Here is a 21,919-nt window from a genome sequence, read left to right on the forward strand (position 1 = left end):
GCTCTGAGCAACGCGAAGGCAAACGGAGTAGGTGGCTGACCGCCAGCGGCGCCCGAGAAAGCGCTGCAAGAAGCAAAGCCCGGCGGGTAGCAGCAGCAGCAGCAGCGGCAGCCGCTCTTCTCGCACCCCGCCCCGCGCTGCCTGGAGCAGCAGAAGGGCCCCTGGCGGCCGTCAGCCCCGAGCTGGGCGCTCCCGAGCGGCGCGTTCCCGCGGCCGTATCCCCACCTGGCGGCGGCACCCGGGGCCGCAGGAGAAGGGACGGGAGGGCGCCCTGCTCTGGGGGACGCCGTTTGTGCAGGGAGCTTTGCTTTACCTTTGTTACGAAACCCTGCGAGGCTCTGTGATGGGTGCTAGAACAAAACGATACAGAGAGCCGCGGTCCCTTGCAAATACTTGCTTGTGAAGCCGAAGGGGATTCGAAAGCCACCAGGTGGCACCAACTGCGTGACCCTTCACAGCACGGGCTGTCCCCGGGTGGAGGGGGACCCAGCCCAGCCCCTTTGAGCTGAGCAGAGGCCTCAGCAAAGGTTTCTCGTCTGTGTGCACCTTTACGATCACAGAATGGTTGGGTTGGAAGGGGTCTTAAAGCCTACCCAGTCCCAACTCCTGCCATGGGCTGTTTGCCCCCATCAGCTCAGGCTGCCCAGGGCCTGACCCAACCTGGCCTTGGGCACTTCCAGGGATGGGGCACTGCAGCCCTCCAGGCAGCAATGCCAGGGCCTCACTGCCCTCTGAATTCTTCGTAACACAGGTGAGCAAGGCAATGGCACGACCAAGTGGTCCCTGTGTAGTAGGAGAAAGCCCTTGCAAAAGGATGCTGAATTCTGAGCAGCTCTGTGCTTTGGTGGAGCTGCCAGATACCAGGGCAGTGCTCAGTGCAGTTCTGGGGTGGCAGCAGGCCCTGCAAATCAGACAGCAAGGGCAGTGCTTACCTCCATAGGCTATGGAATAATCTTGCAGGAAGATCCTGAATGCAACCCTGCTTTCCTGCCCTCCATTGAGTGCAGCACAAATCCCACCCAAGCGCCTTAACCCCAGCCTGGGGTGAAGCCTAGAAAGGGCTCATATAGGAATGTCAGGGCTCACAATGAAGTGGGTTAAATCCCCCCAAAACAAGAGAAATCGCTCACCCCCCCATGCTCACAGCTTCCCCTTCCCTGCCTGACCACCCCAGACAGCCTCCCCACTGCTCACGCCACCTGTGTGACACAGGACCTCACCACCTCCTCTCCTGGGAGCCCCCAGCAGGCCCCCACATACCATCTGCTCCCCCCAGCAGGCTTGCGGGTGGCTGAGGATGTTCCTTCCATGCCATCTGCCTGTCCTCCCATTCCCTTTCCAGAGAACGCCCCAGGTCAAGAAAGCCTCCCACATGCCACCAGCACTCAACCTGGTGGACAAAGCTCCTCACCCAAGGTTGCCTCCTGAAGCCAAGCCTTTATTTGCCCTGTCCACAGTCTGATGCCATGCAGGCCATTAAGAGGCATTACTGAAAGCAGCGCTTATCCTATACAAGCATGCAGAGCAGAAGATGACTGCCAGCCATTCCACCACAGGTCAAATCCATCCCCGAAGGCTCCTCAGCTCTGCCCGTGAGTAGAACATACCCTTGTCTGCCTGTGAATGTCAAGTGGAAGAGATGGATGTGGCAATCAAAATGTCTGTGGCAGGAATCTCTCAAGTGCGGTGGAATTATTTTTAGACCAGACGCGATCAAAATGTCAAAGGGGCTTTTATTTATTTTCTCTGGAAGGTTCGTTGATTGAAATTCCAATAAACAGAGGCTGCCTCTAATCCCGTTGTCACAAAGTTGGGGCTGTAATCACTTCCTGCCCTTGAAAAAATGTGCAATTAGGCAGCACGGGAGGACAAATGACCCGGCGTGCTTGACAGGGCTGTCAGCACTCCCAGCACAGCATTGCACACTGTGACAGGAGTCCACCAACCTGCAGAGCCACCCCAAGATGTGGCTTCATTGCTGGCACATCCAAGGGGCTGTTGGCATGGCGTGGTGCTGCAAAGCGTGGTGGCACCCATTCAGACCTGCACTATCCCACAGCCCAGGAGCTGGACATGGCCCCAGCCTTGCAAGCTTGCAGGTTATGCACAGACTTCCCCTTTTCCTATTAGAGAAGAGCCTGTGTTGATGCCAACAGCAACAGTAGATCTGAGGTAGCAGAGCTTTTTTCTTGTTTACATGGCCGGAGAGGAACAAGTCTATAATAACCTAAATTGAAGGAGGGCCTTGAATCAAATTCAGCTTGAGGGTGTGAACAGTCCATAGATAACTAGAAAGTTAGTGCTTTCCTTAGCAGAACTGCCTATCTACATCTGAAAACAGCACAGACCTTGCCCAGAGGCTGGGACAAACAGCTCCTTTCACTGACTACTTCCCTCAAGGCCTTCCACTCCCTCTCCAAAGGAGCTACTTCACACAGCAAGAAGAAATTTCCAGTAACTGAAGTACAAAAATGAATGCAAAAGTGCTCCAGCACCAGCTGAGAAACTTGTACATGAAGAGCTCCCCATCCCACAAAGAGACTGCCGTGAGCCATCCCAGCAAGGGACACGAGGACAGATGCATCTTCTGCTCCCACTCTTGGGGCTTGTGACCTTAGTGTGACAAGGGAAAGGTCACATTTCTATCAGGTGAGGCTTACAAGGGCTGAATCCTGCACCATGCCCACAGCTGCCCCGTGCTCCAACGGGCTAGGCTCTACAGAGAGCCCTGGGGCAGGTTATCATACTGTATCATCTGCTAGGACACTGTATGGTGCAGCAGTCCCTTGTTAAGCATGAGACGGTATAACAGAAATTTGGCAGAGGGGAACCTCCTCCTCCTCCACACCATGATAGCGCATCCTGGGAATAACCACCAGGACTCAGCTAAGCAGCATTCTCTAAGCAAGTTTAAAGGAATGTCTTTCAGCCATACCCCAGTCAACTTCTGCCTGGTCATTGCATAGAACATTAGGATCTGGGCCGTGTGGTTTTCCTGCAGAAGTGCAGGAATTCTGGTTTCCATTGCTGCCACACGTCTTCATGCATCCAGCTGCACGAGTCCATGAAGCTTTCCAGGAGCTGTGACTGCAGATACTGCTATGTGGGAGAGAGAACTTCATGTTTCTCACAGTAGGTCTGACTGAAAGCAAGAAAAAAGATGTGTAATAAAACAGCACTTGTCAGAACACGTGCAAGAGGCAAACAGCAGAAACATTGCTTCTATTCACAGACTCCTGAATTAAACTTTATCAGTGTTCACGTGTTGACAGTCATAGAATCACAGAATTCTCTGAGTTGGAAGGGACCCTTAAAGGGTCCCCCCTGCACTGAACAGGGACACCCACAGCTCCATCAGGTGCACACAGCCCCGTCCAACTGACCTTGGCCGTCTCCAGGCTTGGGGCATCCACCACCTCTCTGGGCAACCTGTGCCAGTGCCTCACTGCCCTTATTGTAAATCAAGGTCACCTTTACTTAAGCACATCCCACAATCAGTTTCACTGCTACGTATGAGCTGGAATGAGACTGCCAATCTGTAGCACAGACGTTTCTGCCACACTGCAGCCCAGCCAGTTCTGGGATTTGGGAGCCTATTTACCCAGGGGATTTCAGCAAATAGGAGATTAAGTGATTTACAGTATCTTAAAAGCGTGTTCCTGAACATCTATTCTAAGGCAAAAGTGGTGCTATGTATAAGTACTTTAAAGAGTGGTATACAAGTGGGTGACTGGAAGCCCATTCGTTATATCTGAATCAATTTTCATTATAAGGGGAAAGTGTGCTTGCTTATTAATCATTTCTCTCGTTGCTTTCTATTCCTTATAACAGGGCAATCTGCTGTCTGCTTGTGCCTGGAGCCCCAGGTCAGAGCTCTGTGTAGCTCATCCTTGCTCTGCTAACATGGGGAACTATAAATAAACAGTGACATGGGAGAGCAGAGGAGAAGGTGGTGCAAAGAGACTGTACTCTTCAACCTGAGACACTTGATCTATTCAGCTTAACCAACAGAAGGTGACTGGTGACAATCTGTAAATACTAACTGAGCTTTCTGATAGCAGCGGGCTCTGGCATGGCACAGATAAAACAAAATTCTGTCCAGCTGAAGCTGGACAAATTCAGACTAAAAAGAAGTTAGAGATTATTTCAAGTGAAACAAATAGCTCTATGCTCTCCACTGAAGGCTATTTTTAAAGTGGGGATGCACCAGAGCTTGCCTGTTTACATGTGCATGTATCACAACGGGCTAGAAGGGAGAGGAGCCTTGCTGCAGAGACGCAGACAGGAGGGAGGAATGGGGAGGAAAAGCCCTGTCTTCTCCTTTATTGCTGCTGAAAGCTGAATCACACTTCTCCGCATTCAGTTCCTTTCACCACTTCCAATGTGATGCTTCATGGTGTGGAAATTTGCAGAGAAGGAAAGCATACATGGAGTGTACAGCAACAAGGAGCTCAGAGAGGTGATGTTACAGCCACAGGCATTCCATGCTCCTGGAAGCAGGCATGCCTATGCATGTGCACATCACTCTCAAGCACACTCACACACACCTACCTTTCCTAACAAAAAAAGCAGCAACAGCGTTCATACATTCCAGGTTTTACTTCTATATCTTCAAAAAGCAAGTTGCTTTCTGTTTCAGTTTTCCTACAGTTATCACGAAGTATCTTCAATAAAGCAACTCTATCTTCTTTGTGGAGCGACCCTTTGATGTCCAACAATGTGTTCAGATGTTCTTCCCTTTTCAAAAGGATAAGAGGACATGTCAATGAAAGAGCCAAGGGAAAGGGTTTGCTTTCCCACTGGTGGGCCAGGCCAAGGGTTAGAACCTACTGAGCAGTTTTTTACACTCTTTGGCCACCCAGAACGGGCAAGGCCATAACACCACGGCTGTGCATGACATGACTGAACACCAAGGTCCCATGCTCTGTGCACATGAAACTGTGAAATCCTTCACCTCAGTTTACGCCTACGTCTTCCATAATGGATTTGGGGTAACTCTACATTGGATCATTTGAAAGCATCTATCATTTCTTTGCTCTCCTTACATGGAATTACCTGGCACTGCTTTGCTGATCATATATATTGTGCATGTATATACATATATATGTGTGTAATAAGAGAATAAGAATTTATGCTGTACCAGATAAATATCTTTTTATCTCAGTACTGCTTCTTTAAAAGAAGCAAATGCTTTGGAAAAGAATATGGAAACCAGGCCAAGCATAACATGATCTCTTTGTCTTTCTTTTTCGCTTCTGGCAGTCTGCAGTTAAGGGACTTCCTTCGCTAGGGGTTGTATCATGACTGTCATGTTGAATAGGCACTAAGACAATTATCTACCACAAATTGTCTGCTCCTTGTTTGAAGCTATTCACGCTTTTGGCCTTAAGAGCATTCTGTGACAGAGTGCTCTACACTGTAATAATGTTAACTTGAAAAAACACAGTCCCTAGCAAAAGACATCAGAGCTCAAGATGGATATAATGAAAAACAGGATTTGAAACAAATACAGTTAGCTAAAATCTCACCTTCCTAATAAAAGTTGGGTTTCATCTCTTTTAACAACTTCCTACGAAAAATTGAAGTGTATATTCTCATTGGATTAGGTTGAAATAGTTACTCCTAGAAAACAGCTGGTGAAATGTGAAAGCCAAAAGCCAAGTGCTTGGGAGTTATGAAATTCCTGAGTTGAGGATGCTCCTGAAGCTTACATTTGGCCCACATGTGCTGGTATTGTAAAGTGCACCAGTGCAGCCTGTACATTGTTCATTCAGGCATTATTTTTCCACAGTGTTCCTGCTTTTTTGACAGACATTTCATTCCATCCTTCACTTTTATGGAGGAACATCTCAGCTCGACTGGTCAATGTCAGGCAAAACCAAAAACCAAATTAAGCTACATTTGCAAATAGGAAGAATGGAGTGCATTCAAAATAAGCACTGTGACTGGGCCAGCACACTGCAAAGAGAATATCTCACAGGGCGGATGTTGTTCTGGTGGCAAGTATCTGTGCAGAAACTACGTAAACAAATTACCTTAGATCAGGAAATTGTCTCAGCACAGGCAGCAGGGCTATTTTCATCCCCTCAACATCAGGAGCTTGAATAAGTCCTAAAATTGCTTTGATGGAATCCATGAGAGTACCAGCTACGGGACTCTGGGAAGAGAAGCAAAGGAGTGTTCAGGGCAGAGGAAGCAATGTATGTTAGGAGGTGGCCTCATATCACATTCAGGTTCTCACTCCATGGGTTAGGAGCTTTGTGGGACTGTCTGTGCATGCACAAGAAGCATGTTGACCCTCCTGGTTAGGAGAAAGCACAGGCTTTCAGGTTTGCAGGATGGCTCAGGGACTACCTGCAGCAGCACAGAATTCCCTTCTGCATTTCCTTTCCCAAAGCAGGCACTCCCTCAAAGGCTATCTCACCCTTTGGAAAAGTTCTGCAGGCCAGCATGTGACAGCAGCCACAGAACCACAGAAGAGTGACCCTGATCAGCAAGTGAGGTAATGCAGATGCTGTAACAGACAAACAAAGCGTTTTGGAAAGGGAAGCAGAGCTGAGCACTGTGAAGGATCTGAGCATGGTGCTGTGCATGGCCAGCTCCCTCTGAACTGGAGTACACAAAAGAAAAAAGCCTCAAAAATCTAGCAAGACACACACAGCATTTTTAGAAAAGTTGAGGGAAGCAGAATGTGGATGAGCTGCTGAATGAGGGGTGTTGTTCACATTTTTTCATTGGTACTGTAGTGCAATTAAATTGCCTCTCTGAATTATTGATGCTATCGCGTCAACAGAGACTTTGTGACAAAGCAAACCTGGAGAGCAGGCTGCCAAACCAGGCCAGGAGAAGCCCAGATTCTCCATGGGGCATTAGAAACAGCAGACCAGATCTTCTGTGCAGTACATCTCTGCACTGAATATAAATCAAAAACAATAGGAATACTTGCAGACAGCCATCTCTCTCCTCCTCCGCACTGCAGACACACAACATATTCAGCTCAGCACAGTGCACACACTGTACTCAGCTCCTAATGCACCAATACTGTAAGACTTTGTATTTGGCAAGCTCACTATTACAAAATGCTAATTAATCAGAAGGTGTCAGATTTTGTTGAGTGCTATGTGGACAGGAATGGTCGGAAGTAAACAGCCTGCAATCTAAAAAGACAAAGAAGAGGCGGCTTGTCAGCAGTGTTGGAATGCTTGTATTGTTTAGGACATGTATTGCTCTGAGGAAAGAAGCAAGGTATTTTCTAATGTGTTCTGAGACAGAGTGGAAGGGAGAGCAAAGTGTGCAAGGAGCAGGTGCAGACTGAGCAGAAACTGCACGATAAATTCAGTCTGCAATGGAGCACATAGTTCGCATGCATAACCATGTATCTCATTCGACCGAGTATCAGGCTGCCCCCTGCAAGCTGCTTATGCATTTCCTCCCCCAGGTTTTCAGTGCATCTACATCAAATGAGAAAGAGAACAGAGCAGGGACACAAGGGGAACTGTACTAACTAGATGCAGGCTTTTTTCACCCAAGCAGAGCATAGAGCTTTGGCAGATAATTACATTTCTCATATCTCGTTTATACTATGAAACCAGCTGTCCTTGCACATTTCAGCCAATGCTGATGCTGAGCACAGCACTACTGGTAAATCTCTGATCACTCTAGGAAAGGCAGATCTTCAGTTTAAAAAGCACAGGCAGCTAGCAGCAGCCATGGAAAGGTCTGCAGAGGGGGGAAGATGCCAAACGGGAGAGCCAAAACAGCTGTATCCCATGGCCAGTGAGGAGCAGCCATATGGGGCAACCCACGGAGAAGGTGAAGATGTGGAGCAGCTGATTCAGTTCTTCATTCCAGAGGCTAGAGGGAAAGCACAAGGCAGGAGCACAGCTCTTCAGACACCCCTTCTTCATCTCATGCGTACACGTGCTATGGCACAAAGGCTTGCCTGGGGGAGCTCACAGCCTTAGAGCTGTCTTTCCAATTTAGAGGAATGTATTTCATTCTTATTTCAGTGGTAGAAATGTGAATAGTCACATATTTCAAAACTACAAGCTAAAAGCTTCTGGCAGATAGGAAAAACTGTCTTCCAGCCCCTGATTTTCATTTCTATGAAGTAGGTTCACTGTGGTTAAGACTTCCTAAGCCTGTCTCTTGCTTTCAGAGCCTCGCTCTCTTCCAGTACCGTTCTTCATGACAGAGCAAAACCATAACCATATCAAAGACTTACTAAGCTCTCCTTAAAGATGGTATGCAGCATCCTATGATCTTCTTCCATCTTGCTGACAATCTGCCTCCTCCTCTGCACAGACGATTTCCTGGAAGTGGTCAGGAGGGCTTGCACGTATTCGTTAGTAATTATGTTGTTCACAGACTTGACAAGGGCCTATTCCACAGCAAAGAAGACCAAATTAGCTCCTCTATATTCAGCTGGATAATGAACAAGGAACAGACCGTACCTACAGGATTCTGACCAGTGTAGGCAGGTGATATAAGGCCCATGCAGAAGGATGTCCTATTTCTCTGCTTAAGCATCCCTGGTGTAATACAAGCTGTATGTGGATGACTCCAAGCTGCATGTGGATAACATTGATAATAAGTGTGGAAACATCCAACCAAAAGCAAAGGGACTAGCTGGCTGAGATCCACTCACCCTTTGGAGCAGCAAGGTAACACTTGGCTTAGCACCAAGCTAGCAATCAGCATAGCTTTGGGAGAGCTTGGACTACAGACAAAGCAAGATCCAGTCTCCCTGGAACATCCCTGCTAGACACGTCCCCTGGCCATACCCATGGGCACACCATTCTGGTTGGGCACAGAGCTCACATGAATACTTCTGAGCCATCCACAACCTGCTAAGAAACATCAGTGCTAAGACCAAGCAGTGCTTGAAGAGGGAGGGAGAGTGAACATTTCTAAGGGGTGATGGGCTGCTGCAGAGAAAACACATTTTCATTAGCAGTGGAAATCAGTCCAGTTTTAGGCTGCAGTCCAAAGGTACAGGACATCCCTAGCCCTGTCCAAAAGAGACAAAGCAAGAAACAGATGGCTCTGGCCCAGCACTCCACTGCTGAGCCACTGCTTACCCCAGCACTAATGTGACATAACACCCAGTGACAGGCTCTGAACAACAGCAGAATAACTGCTAATTTTTCCACCCATTACTGTTTTCCACGTTTCAAAACGTTAATTAAAATCAGCACCAACAAAAAGCCTGCAGAACTTGGAGGAAAGAGAAGAAAGGGAGTTCAACACTTATCATACCAACAAAGTGGTACTGGGGCAACTGCAGTATGAGAGACCACTCTCTGTTTGGAAGATACATTTGGTTTTCTCATTTCTACTCTTCTCGGTTTCTCTGAGAGATTACAGATAGGTTCTACTGTCATGGGGAAGTAGATGCCCAACTATGAGGGACTGGACTGAGACCACTAGATCTCTAACAGGCCTTCTATTAATAGAAGAAATGGGAGTTCAGTTTATTGTTGGAATACTACACATGTAGATATTCATGGACTAGTTTTAGTGACTTCTGAATATCTTGTTCTTACTTTCTTCCTTATTTCTTACCTGATATTTGTCTGCTTTTTTCTTCTTAAACATCAAAAAGCTTTGCTTTAAGAATTCAAGGATGCGTCTGAAACCACTGTCACTCTTTCTGAAATGATCCTTCAGTGTTCCCTGAGGAAAAGAGGCAGAGTCAGAGTGCACATGTGGAGACATCACACAGGCTACAGATGTGGACTGCTGTGCTTTTGCTCTTTCTGCCCTCAGAAAAAAAAAAAAAAAAAAAAAGACACCTCCACAAGCTGCAGCATCCTGGACATTTATTTCAAATAAAAGCAAAACATGAAAGACAGAAACAATTCAAAATCAGGAAGAATATATTAAGTTCTTAAACTCAAACCTAGAAGATATAAAACTATGAAAAATGGGCCTTGAACGCCTTCAGGGATGGAGTATCCACAGCTTCTCTGGGTCTTATTCCTGACTACCCACCACCATCTTGGATTTTGTGAGTTATTGCTGCCAAATGAAGACACCCAACTGCTAAGAATGTATAGCATTCCGCTCAAGTGAAGCTCAATTCTTGGGATCTAGGTCCCCAGAGGTGGTACAGGATACTTATTTCTAGCACAATACCAAGTATTATTATACCCACTGAAGTGGGTGCCTGCCTGACATAATGAAAATATTCAGTATTAACATGGATCTCCAATACCTTGACTTCAGAAGTGACTGTCTGCAGAAAATGCTCCGTAATCTCATCTTCCATCCTGTCCATAAATCTTTGTATCTTAGCATCCTGATCAGTGCTGGCACTACAAAGGTACGTTAACTTATACCAGACAGTTCTGCATAAAAACAAAAAAGGACATAAAAAAATTGATCAGATCAAGTCAGGGTATTCTCTCACATCAAAGCTCTTCCCCCTGCAACCAGCATGACTGCCTGGACACTTGAATAGACACATGCTCAGGTGCAGGGTTACCACAGGGCCTCGGTCACCCACACTGACGCTCCCATCTTTAGGACAGCTCTTATTAAGATGTTGTCACAAGGACACGTAAGCTCAAACACACACAAATGCTTCCTGTACCCAGTGAGCTTAGATGATTGAAGAAGATAGTATTTCCAAAAATGAGAAGGCATTAAGAGGCCTTGACAAATGGAGGCTTGGTGAGCATTCTGCGAGTCTCTGACACTTTACAAATACAAGGTGAACAATTGTATTCCATCAGAACAGTCTTCAAGAGAGCAAAACCCAGCTATAATGATCACTGGTTTGAAACCAGACATTTTACTTTCTGGAAAAGCTCAATGTGTAACTTAATTTTTAGTATCACTGTAAAGAATTACATAAAAGGGTCTCATAAGTATTCGGTTTAGGATCCAGCAGTAGCAATATACACATACAACAAACAAAACAGCTACAGGCTCAGTGCAAGTTTCCAGTGTCAAATAAGTGCTGTGCATATGGTGGATTTGGGCATTTCGCTGACTCCGGAGATCCTCAGATACTTTTACACAGAAAGAACAGAAGCAAGCTCATTTTCTCTATTGCTGCAAACACTTCTGAAATTAGTCTGGAGGTGCAAAAAGCCTCCCCCACCCTTCTGTGCTTTATTGCTTCCTTCCTTCCAAACAGCCTCAGGAAAATCCTGGCATGTTCAACAGGGTTTCATTCAGCAAAGCACTTGAGCGTGGGCTTACCTCAAAGTACAGAAGCACATGCATCTCAGTGCAATTTATGGAATTTTCCTAATGAGGGATAATGAGGGATAGGAAGGGAGGGAGATGCCTAGGGTGAAAGGAGGGTTGGCCAGGACAAAGGCCATAGCCAGCTCCTTCCATGCTTAACATTCACCATGTGGTGTGCATGGAGCTCCACATCCAGCTGGAGGCAAAGCCAACTCCTCAACAGTTAGAAGAAAATCAGAAAGTAGAAAGTTCATTTCACTTCAGATGCCACCAGGGCCTGGTTCCTTACCTGAGAATGCTGAAGTTCTCAATGATTTGCAAGCTGCTGGAGATCCCATGGAAGCCGTTATGCTGTAGAATGCTTCTTACTTTGTTTTCATAGCTAAATCAAAACAGGGTGACATATTTTTAAGCTGGTGTGTTCTGTAACACATCTGACAGTGTGTCAGATAGCAGCAAAAGGAAGAAATACTCTGTGATTGCTTATATTTTGAGCGTGTATCATTTCACTCTCTGAAAGAGGGCCTAGAGCAAGGCAAAGATGGTCTCTGTCCTGCCCAGCTGGTGAGGAGGGAGAGCACAGCAATGGATGGGGACAGCCCTTGAGCTGCCTGGGTGCCACTTCTACGGATTAAGAGGCAGGAGGTTCATTTTATCATTGCTGCTGCCACTGCAACACTTGCTTCTGGCTTTGCTGATGAAGTTGCAGAACACTGAAAGCCTTGGCATGCACAAACAACCCACAAAGTCTATTGATCGCTTCATCGTGGCTTCAGTCTCATAAGTGGCTCCTGAACAATTGTGTATTACAGGAACTTCCTTCCTTTCATAATGTGAGAAGGAAAGGATCTTAAATCATGAGAAGCAAAAGGATCTTAAGTCGTGTCTCTTTCTGAATTACTTCATCTTCAACCAGCAGCACTGGCCTTTTCTGCTTTGCAGGATACGAAGGTAGGGAGATGCCTAGGGTCAAAGTGCAGATGAAGGGAGTACGAAGAAGTGGTGAGAGGACAAAAGCTGAGGACAGAGTAGTCATCATCCACCAAGAAGCACAGCAGAGCAGAGCTCTCACCATACCCTGCCAGGAGGCAGCACCGGGCGTGGGAAGCACAGGCAGGGCAGGAAGAGCCAACCCTGACCATCAGCCATGAAGCTGCCCCTCTTTCTGGCTGTGGTTAGGATTTGAAAACAGGATTGCCAGTGGCTTCACCAGGATTTCATTCTGCTGAGCACTGAGGACATGTCAACAGGGAAAATAGCATCCCCCTTACCTGCCCAGGAAGCTCAGGTACTCCTCCAGGCATATAGCTTCCACCTTCTCCTTTAGGCTCTCACTGATGTGCTGGGCTGTTTTTGTCTTCTCTGTTAACATCTGTGGATTTCAAAGTCTTTTTTTTTTCTTTATGCAGTGAACAGAGATACAGCTCAGGTGCTTACAAGCAGGCGGGCTGTGCCAGGCAGCTAAAGCCCAGCCCACCTTGGGCAGACTTGAGCTGGTAGCAACTTAATGCTGCCCATTAGTTGCTCTATGGAAACAAAAGCTTGCAAGGGGGAGGGAGGCAGATGGAAAAAAGGAGACAGACAGACTCATGTGCTGTGCTCTCTCAATGCTCTGGGAAGAGTCAACAAGACACAAAGGGTGACATCAGTGGGTTTTTCCACTGCTCAGAACAGATGTGTCCCTTCACCAGAAGAGACAGGATAAAACACACCACACCAAAGTGCCAGGAATCCACAGCTGATGAGTTTCCAAAGCATGGTGCTCATTTTCTATTTCATCTTTAGGAAGTCAGCCTGAGAAAATTGAGGAAGTGACAATTTCATGAGGGTTGAGACCATTTTATCAGGTCCAAATGAGACCATTTTATCTGATCTCTTCATCATCTACCACAGAACACTCAAACCTACCAGCTGTGTACACAACACAGCCAAACCCTCAGGGCTGAGACATGGCCAGATGTTGGAGATAGGACCACCATATCTACAGCATCTTAGTTGATGTTAGAGCCCTATCAGCTGCCGTCTATCTAGCTCCTGCCAGGTGTAATCCCCAGGATTTGCTTCAACGCTTTTGCAGATCTTGATCCAAACACTCAGGAGAAAAGCAGGTGTGAGAGCCAAGAGAAGCAGTTAAAATGTGGCAGCTGACTTGCAAGCTTCTAACGCGCTGAGCTGAGCACAAAACCAGATCTCTTCAATTACCTACACAGTTGCGTGCAACAATGCATCTGCCCCAAAGGATGTGAGCTTTTCAACTTCCTCCCCAGTTTACCTGAATGATTGCAGCATCTGTGCAAGGGGTTTCCCCAGTATTAAAGGCTTTGTTCAGAGCTTTCCCTACTTCCTTCTAAAAAAAAACAAAAACATATATATAATTGCTATAATAAAGAAAGAACAGTTGAGATGTGATGGCATTTGTAATGACTTAGGTTTCCCAGCCTTTCATTATGCATTTGGACTAGACGAATTTCAGCTCTGTTTTTTGACCATCTCATTTAACTCAAAGCCTGGCAATTTTCCAGCTGACCCAATAACATTGTCCTGTTTTGTTCTACATTGTTTGCTTGAGTTTAAGAGATTTGCAGCATCCTTTCATCTCCGTGTCAGCTCGGGTTATCTACAGCCTTCCCTAGCTAGCTTAGCTTCAGTGAAGGTGCCCACACAGCAAATCAACACTTAGGCACAAAGCCTGCCAGCAACTGTAGCTGAGATTTTCCACCCTTCCTAGCTCCAACCAGTACCACATAAACCAGCCAGCTCTAATGAAAAGCATTCCCTCGCTCAAGCCAGGGACATGTGAGTACCAATAGAGTCGGTCTGTGTTTAGAGCTACTGTCACAGCAAGATGAGCCCCATGAGGTGGTGTGATGGGAAATTTCCAAAGGCTTGGCTGGCTTGTGCTATTTTCAATTGACTATAAAAACAAAACTAACACTGTAGAGAAAGGGCTCATTGCTTAAAACATGATCTGACCTTTATAGAAGCTTTACATTCAAAAGCCTGGCTTAGTTATTCATTCATTTCTGCATCTTTCACCAAAGAAATTGAAAAAATGTAAAGCCTGATCTTCCTCTTTTTGTTGTTGTTGTTGTTGCTGCTGTTGTTTTTCTCTTCTGGCTGATGAATTACAAAATTCATGGCTGTCACTTAATTTCATCAACAGTGTATCCAAAACTGCCCTGCCACATTCACTTCAAAGTGTTAAACAAAGGCAAACAAATGGTTATAAACAGTCCAAGAAAAAATTCCTTTCAGAGTGCCATCACCTGACTGCAAGCAATTGTGTGAGCAGAATGTGCTGAGATAACAGATCCAAGCCGAGCTGCACCAACATCTCCGGCCCAACCCAGCTGCAAAGCAACTTTAACCAACACCATGGGACAAAGCACACAGTTACTTGCTGCAGGGCAATAACTTGTTGAGCAGAGCACCTGATTGCTCTGAACCAGGTGATGTGAGCCTGCCCTCTGTAGCCCTTGCAATGACACCAGCACCCCATGCACCGGCAGAGCACCAGATTTTCTGATGTAACAAGCAGAGCCATAAATAACTTCCAGCTTCCTCCTGCTCCTCTCTCATCTGTCCAACTCCTGTTTTAAAACATGTGAGAATTTAACAACCTCGAGAACCTGCACCTACTTAATAAATAGTCAAAATGGGCTGAGATGTTCAGTGCAGGCAGGAGTGCACAGCACAGGCAAACAAGGCTGTTGGGAGCTTTGTTCACTTGGGCAGCAGCAGCAACTTAGCCCAATTATACAAAACACATTCACCTCTCAGTTCTCCTTTTATCTACTTGAGAAAATATGGGGAGGAAGAGAAGATACAGAGCTGCTGTATAGTCACTTCAGACAGTTATAAACCCTCCTTTTGTCCAGGAATGTCTGTCAGGTCTTGCCATCTCTAGTTTTGGACAAAGAGTCAGTTTTGAGCTGAGATCACAGAAGCAGGGGGCAGAAAGTTCATTTCCCACCTCTCGGTACCAGAACAAACCCTAATTTCTCACTTCTCATCTCATCTCACTAATTTCTCACTGCAAGGTTTGCCCTGCGCTCATGTCAAATGCCAGTGCAGCAAGGACAGGGATGATCCACCAACAACATCGCTGACACCATAATTACCAGCTCACCAACTTCTCAACCTCAAAAGGCACAAAGAAAGGCCCCTTGCCCTGGACATGTCAATGCTGAGGTACCACTGCCCATACCCCGAGCTGACCATATCCCCCGCAATGCTATTTGGAAGCTGCTTTGAACCCTGTGTGACATTTGAGTTCACAGTCCCCTCTGATGTGGTCACAGCTCTCATCACTCACTTCTTTTGAAAATGCTTTGAGTTTGCACAGGTGTGAAGCTGGCACTCCCCATGACAAACCTAGGTGATGGGTGAAGCAGGCTATTGCTCATTCCGTTCTGTTTCTTTAGCCACTCTTCAGCGGATAAAGTCATCCACTGAAGTGGCAAAACCAGAGCTGTATGACTTACAGTCACAGTTACATATTATGATCACTGAGAGATAATTCACAATAATAGAGGCATAAAATTGTTTGAATTGGGAGAGAGTTTTACAGGACATCCAATCCAAGCCTGCAATGAGCAGGAACACCCACAGCTCCATCAGGTGCTCAGAGCCCCATCCAGCCTGACCTTGGCTGTCTCCAGGGATGGGGCATCCACCACCTCTCTGGGCAGACATGTAAGATCCACAAAAAATGCAGCCAGCTTGGAGCATCACACAAGTATTTATAGCCACCACCAGATCTAGGTGAGCCTGCTCAGTGGCTGGTTTGCCCAGAAGGCAGAATGCCCATGGTTACAGAGCTTCCCCCAGTCATAATATTAGGGGAAAAAAATAAAAAGTTCAATTCTCCTTCATTGTTAGTAGCTCTGCGAGTTTGTCAGTGTCTCAGTGCCATGCTCTGAGATAACTTCACTAGCACTACCCTGACTGTAGTCATTTCCTTCATTGAAATAAGTACTAAAATAAGCCCTTAGGATCACATGATCTTCCCCAGGGTGATGATTTAGGATGATGAGCCCATGAAGAGGCTCAGATTCAAGCACTGAAATCAGTAGGGTTTAAGGATTCTGTCACCAGCTGGTGCTTCTGCCCCCATGTTTATGACTACCTTAGGGCTTCTAGGGGAATGGCAATTAAGGAAAACTGCAATTTAGAGTACTTTACTGAGGGTGATGCAGCAATCTGCTCACAGGGAGGGGGAGAAGGTAGAGAGGGAAAGTGAGAGGGAAGAGGAGGGCGAGAATTTCTGGTCTTTCATTTAGGCATTAGCTGAATCAAAAAGGCCAGGCTGAGTTTTCCAAACATTGTGGTTTCCTCTGGGACTCCCCGCTATTATAATACATCTTCCTTGCTTTACTGATATTCCACACGCCTAGCCAGCACTCCTCAAAGGGGGAGAGTTGGGAAGAGAAGAGGTGCTGTAGCCCTTGAGCAGAGGCCACCTGTGGGACTGCAAGGCAGGCTGCCCTACTCACGCCTTACAGAAGGACTTTGCACCAACTGCATGTTTCCTTGTGCTGGGGTCTGGAGGTAATCTTTGTTATAGCCTCAGCAGTGTCAATCCAGAAGGCTGGAGAGGGCTGTGAGGGGGTCCACATATCAGGCAAATCCAGCATCCTCAATAACTGAGTCCTTACCCGGGTGACTGCAAGTAACTTTTCTTCTGTTTTCAGGATAATCCACGTGAGACTCTGCACATCAGGATGCTGGGAGTTCTGCCTGGGTGCCAGCCACGTCCCGCTGCCCCTGCATGCAGAAGGCAAGAGCTCAGCCCCAGCAGCCATCTCCTATCTGGTACCCAATCCCACCTGGCACCCCCTGCACTATGCTGGGGGTTCACAGGGCATACAGCAAACACTCAGCAGTGCTCACAATACTGGCACAGCCCCAATGTGTCCAATGATCCCTTTCATGTCCTTTTCCTGACTATTATTTTTTTATTTTCCTCCTTCCTGCACTTGCAGCCCAATTACACTTCTTGCTCTTCATTAGTGGGCAGGTGGGGATGGGCTGATGGTTGGACAAGAAAATCTTAGTGATCTTTTCCAACTTTAATGATTCCATGATTCTTTGATCTCCCACTCTCCTTTTCTCTACTACTTCTGCATTCTTTCTTGGGCTTGGGCACAGTTACACAAACCCACTTCTGTATATGCACAATTGCACCGCTGTCATACGCTCCATCTAAATGGAAAGGGGCCTATAAGAGAAAGCACCTGTATACCAGGACAAGTGCATCTCCACATGAGCATTTACTAAGGTTGCAGTTGTGTTCAGAGAGAATTCAAACAGTTATGATTTTTTTCCCTTGAAGTCAGTCTGGCATCTCTCCTATTCTCATTTTCACTTTCTTCATTATGTTCTGATAATACAGTCACAGGCTGCTTTTTTTTTGAAAGAAGAGAAGCAGAATTTATAATTTCAGCAATCCATTGAGCTTACTGAAGAACAAGAAGCAGCAGGAGGGATACATCCTGACCTCACATCTCCCATATGTGTGAGGACAGCATGCACTGATGTGCATCACACCTCCTCCCTCCTTCAGAAGCCCAGCTGAGTAACTGATTAGCAGCCGATCATTATGAGTGCAATTATACAAGGAACAGAGAAGCTCCAGACTTGCATGGAAGCAACCAAATAAGACAAAAGTTCTGAAAATGAGTAGGACATAAATAGAATCCGTGGGTGCTCCATCCCTGAAGATGACCAAAGCCAGGTTGGATGGGGCCCCGGGCAGCCTGAGCTGGTGGGGGGCAGCCAGCCCATGGCAGGTGTTTGGAACTGAGTGGGCTTTAAGGACCCTTCCAACCCAATTCATTCTGTGATTATGATTTTAGACTAATGCTATTTAGTATCAAAGTCAAACATGATTACAGAGAACCAAACATCTCACCTACCATCACCATACACAAAGAAATCACAAGAAAGCGAAGTAGGTTCAGGCTTCATTGACAGCCACAAAGCATTCTCAGGGCAAGGCTTTGAATTCTGGGTCCAGGGTATGCTGCTCTTCAGATCATAGGGCAAGCCACACCTGTTCTCCCAAACTTGGGTAGGAATTTAATTATCTGCTATATTTTTTCCCATGGCCCAAAACTAATGAAGGAAATACAGAAACAATTTGTCAATTTGCAAGCCAGAAAAGCAGTGAGAGGGAGAAGCAGCAAACAGTAGTCCACAGAATGTCCTCTAGACATACCTTTTATATGCTTTTAGGCACCATTCATAAACTAAGAGCTGTTGGCTGAAGGTACAGTGCTCGCTGTCAGTAAGGGCAGAAAGGTGAGAGAACAAAGAGGCCTGGCAGCACCAGGTATAGGGGATGAGCAGTCCTGCCTCCTTGAAGGCACCACTTCTGTGCTCCAGGCTGGGGAGGAATGTTGTTTCCAGCTGACTCAGATGCTGTTTTAGTGTAGTATCATCTGTGTCACCAGTGGGAATAAAGTGGGGAATCTGGGCTGTCCAGTACTGTGTTAGTTCTTTCTCCAGACCTTTCTCCCAGAAGTTTGGATGCCATGTGGAAGCAGGCTCCATCCCTTGCTCACTGCTAAGCCACTCCTCTTTCTTCTGCTTCTGCCAGTTCAGTGACTCACCCACTGACTGCAATGGCTGCAGGAGCATCCCATCACTCCCATCGAGTGCTTTTCTCACAGCAGTCCACATTCGTTCAGTCAGGAGAGTGTAAAGCGACTCAGAGTTTCCCACACCATCGCTCCCAGGCTGCTCCAGACGAGAAATACAAAGGCAAGCTTGAGAAAACTTTCCTTGCTCAATGAATCCACAGATGATTTCCTCTGCAATAGAGAGAATAACAACTCAGCTTGATGCTTGTTCACACCTCCATTGCTTTAATACCCCCATATTGAAGTATGGAGTTTATGGCTACCCCAAAAATCCTCACTCTACTCAAAAGAACCTCATTTCAGGTTCAGCATAAGCAGCTCTCACTTTCAAGTTCTTTCCTTTTTCTCTCTTTCTTTCTCCTTCAGGCTCACTGAGCTGCTGACTGTCTGCAGCAACTTGTCATGATCATCCCAGCAGACCTGTTCTTGTGGGCAATACAGGTTTATTTATAATAACTCTTCACCTCGAGTACTGTGTCCAGTTTTGGGCCCCTCACTGCAAGAAAGATATTGAGGCCCTGGAACGTGTTCAAAGGAGGGCAACAAAGCTGGTGAGGGGTCTGGAACACAGGCCATATGAGGAGAGGCTGAAGGAGCTGGGAATGTTCAGCCTGGAGAAGAGGAGGCTCAGGGGAGACCTCACTGCTCTCTATAACTTCCTGAAGGGAGGTGGTAGTGAGCTGGGGGTCGGCCTCTTCTCTCGTGTCATTAGTGATAGGACCAGAGGGAATGGTTTCAAGCTACGGCAGGGGAGATTCAGGCTGGACATGAGGAAGTATTACTTTTCAGAAAGGGTGGTCAGGCACTGGAATGGACTGCCCAGGGAGGTGGTGGAGTCACCGAGCCTGGGGGTGTTCAAGGAAAGGCTGGATGTTGTGCTGAGGGACATGGTTTAGTGGGAGCTATTGGGAATAGGTGAACGGTTGGACTGGATGATCTTTTAGGTCTTTTCCAACCTTGGTGATTCTATGATTCTATAATTCACAAAGGAAAGTACCTTTTTTTTAGCACAAAGGAATTACAGAAAGAACATCTGAAAGGGCGTAGAGCTCAAAGTCGAGCCTAGTAGGAATCCTCTATCTTCTGCACAGAAAGCCTAACAGGACAAAGCACTGCGATCACTGGAATCAATTCAGGAAGCTGCTTTGGGTGTGTGTCGAGTGAAAAATGAAAGATACTTGCTTTGTTTTTTTGCATGTATCCTAATTTTCCTCTATGAAATAACTCCTCTGTGGAGTTAGGATTAAACCAAACAGGACTGAAGGGAAGAACATGACACAAAATGGGGAAAGGTTAATGCAAGGATCTCCAGCAAAGCAATGGGCGAGCTGCACTCCTCCTGCCTCAACACACACAGCAAATAGGAAAGGTTTCCTTCATCCAGTTAATCCGTGCACAACTCTGTGGAAGAGCAGCACAGTCACACCCTACAGGGTATAAGTCAGACGTACATCATCCTTTTTTTACAAGAAGTACCAGGAGTCTTTGTAGAGATAAAATAAGAGCAGCAAAAAGAAATGAGTATGAGGCTTAGGGAAAGTGAGTCACAGAACATTCACAGAATGTACAGTTCATAAAGGACAATCAGTTAGGTGAAGGATGGTGAGGAGGAAAACTTAAAGGCCCTGTTCCAGAAAGTAACAAAAACAAGTCTATAGGGCTGGAGGAGGCTGAGAAAATCTGGGACTGGGGAGAGAGTTTCAAGGTTACCTGCAGGCATTTCTCCCTTTTCTTTTTTCATATTTTTTTCCATCTCCAGCAAATTTCCTGCTTCATTTTTGCTTTTTTCCTCCTTTGCAGCTGCCTTTTTCCTGCCAGGAACAGTCTCCACCAAGTTGTTGACTGAGCTTTTCAGTTTTTCTGCCCACTTTTTTTCCTGCTTTTCTCTCTCCTTGGCCTTGGGAAGCATCTTTGTATTCTCCTCGGCCCCTCTCTCCTGCTTGTGGCCTCTTCCCATGAAGGCTCCACAGGAACTCTTTATCTTCTTCATGACCCAGATGATCTGGATACTGAAAATACTATCAGAAAAAGATGTTAAAACTCTTCTGTGCACGGTGATGCTTCAGGTACAAGTTTAGCGTTGATTCCCCAGGGAAGTCGTTCATCCACTAATGTTCTTCTGGGCGGTAACAGCCTTCACTTGATTTCTAAGAAATGTAACCTGTTTCCTGCCCGTGCTGAAGAAATGTTTACAGGCTGCCAGCCCTGTAATGTAATCTCTCTGCTCCGGGAAAGTGATGTTAAATACGCCATACGCAATTTAACCACAAACGATGGGGAAAAGCCAGTGGAATTTTCACCGTTTTCTGAATGATTAAAATACCCCTGCATGCTGCAACGGTTCCAATGACAACCTTATCAGTTTCATAGAGTTAATTACTAATAGTTTCTGTGAGGCATCACATTTCACGCACACCACAGGCACCAGCTGTGCCTGAGTTGTTCTGCAGTGAGGAGATCCCTCCTCACACTGGAGCCAGGATCTTCCCTGCCTCTTAGAAAGCCCAGTGTTAGCCAAGAGGGATGCAAACCCATAGAGGAGATGTGATGATATTCTTGTTTTAGCAACACTATTTGGAGGAGATGAGAGAGATCTGAAACTTCTGGATGTAACAATTGTCCAGCAACTATACACACAATTATTTACATTAATATATACACATATATAACTTTCAGGGTGGATATTAGGAAAAACTTCTTCTCAGAAGGAGTGGCAATGCACTGTCACGGGCTGCCTAGAGAAGCATTCAAGAACTGTGGAGATGTGGTACTGAGGGATGTGGTCAGTGGGCATGGTGGGATGGATTGGGGTTGGACTGGGTGACCTCAGAAGTCTTTTCCAACCTTAATGACTCCATGATTTAACTTGCATACCATTACAGCAATCTGCACTGAAGACAAAGCACATTTATGCCGACTCACTTCGAGGTTCATATTGCCAGGTCCTGGGCTGTTGGAGGTTCTGATCCATAATCCTCAGAACAAATTCCTGCAAGGAAAAGGTCATTTAACTCCAGGAGTTCATGTTCAAAACAGATTTTTAAAAGCCTCAGCACTGCTGCATGAAAGACAATACACTT

The 21,919-nt window shown here is 46.3% G+C and overlaps 1 protein-coding gene across 1 annotated transcript in view; it reads right to left on the reverse strand.

Annotated features, from left to right (window-relative positions):
• Positions 1 to 7,842: 7,842 nt before the first annotated feature.
• LOC306948022 (uncharacterized protein) overlaps positions 7,843 to 21,919 on the reverse strand; it is a gene marked incomplete at both ends in the record, with an annotated part of 28,676 nt that continues 14,599 nt past the window's right edge. The window contains 9 exons of the mRNA XM_079537482.1: positions 7,843 to 7,854; positions 8,225 to 8,380; positions 9,565 to 9,675; positions 10,217 to 10,349; positions 11,486 to 11,578; positions 12,468 to 12,568; positions 13,469 to 13,543; positions 16,854 to 16,962; positions 18,416 to 19,010. Of these exons, the coding sequence (XP_079393608.1) occupies positions 7,843 to 7,854; positions 8,225 to 8,380; positions 9,565 to 9,675; positions 10,217 to 10,349; positions 11,486 to 11,578; positions 12,468 to 12,568; positions 13,469 to 13,543; positions 16,854 to 16,962; positions 18,416 to 19,010 (1,385 nt within the window). The remainder of the gene's footprint in view (positions 7,855 to 8,224; positions 8,381 to 9,564; positions 9,676 to 10,216; positions 10,350 to 11,485; positions 11,579 to 12,467; positions 12,569 to 13,468; positions 13,544 to 16,853; positions 16,963 to 18,415; positions 19,011 to 21,919) is intronic.

Source organism: Tetrao urogallus (genome assembly GCF_951394365.1).
Source record: "Tetrao urogallus genome assembly, chromosome: 6".
Taxonomy (NCBI): Eukaryota; Metazoa; Chordata; class Aves; order Galliformes; family Phasianidae; genus Tetrao; species Tetrao urogallus.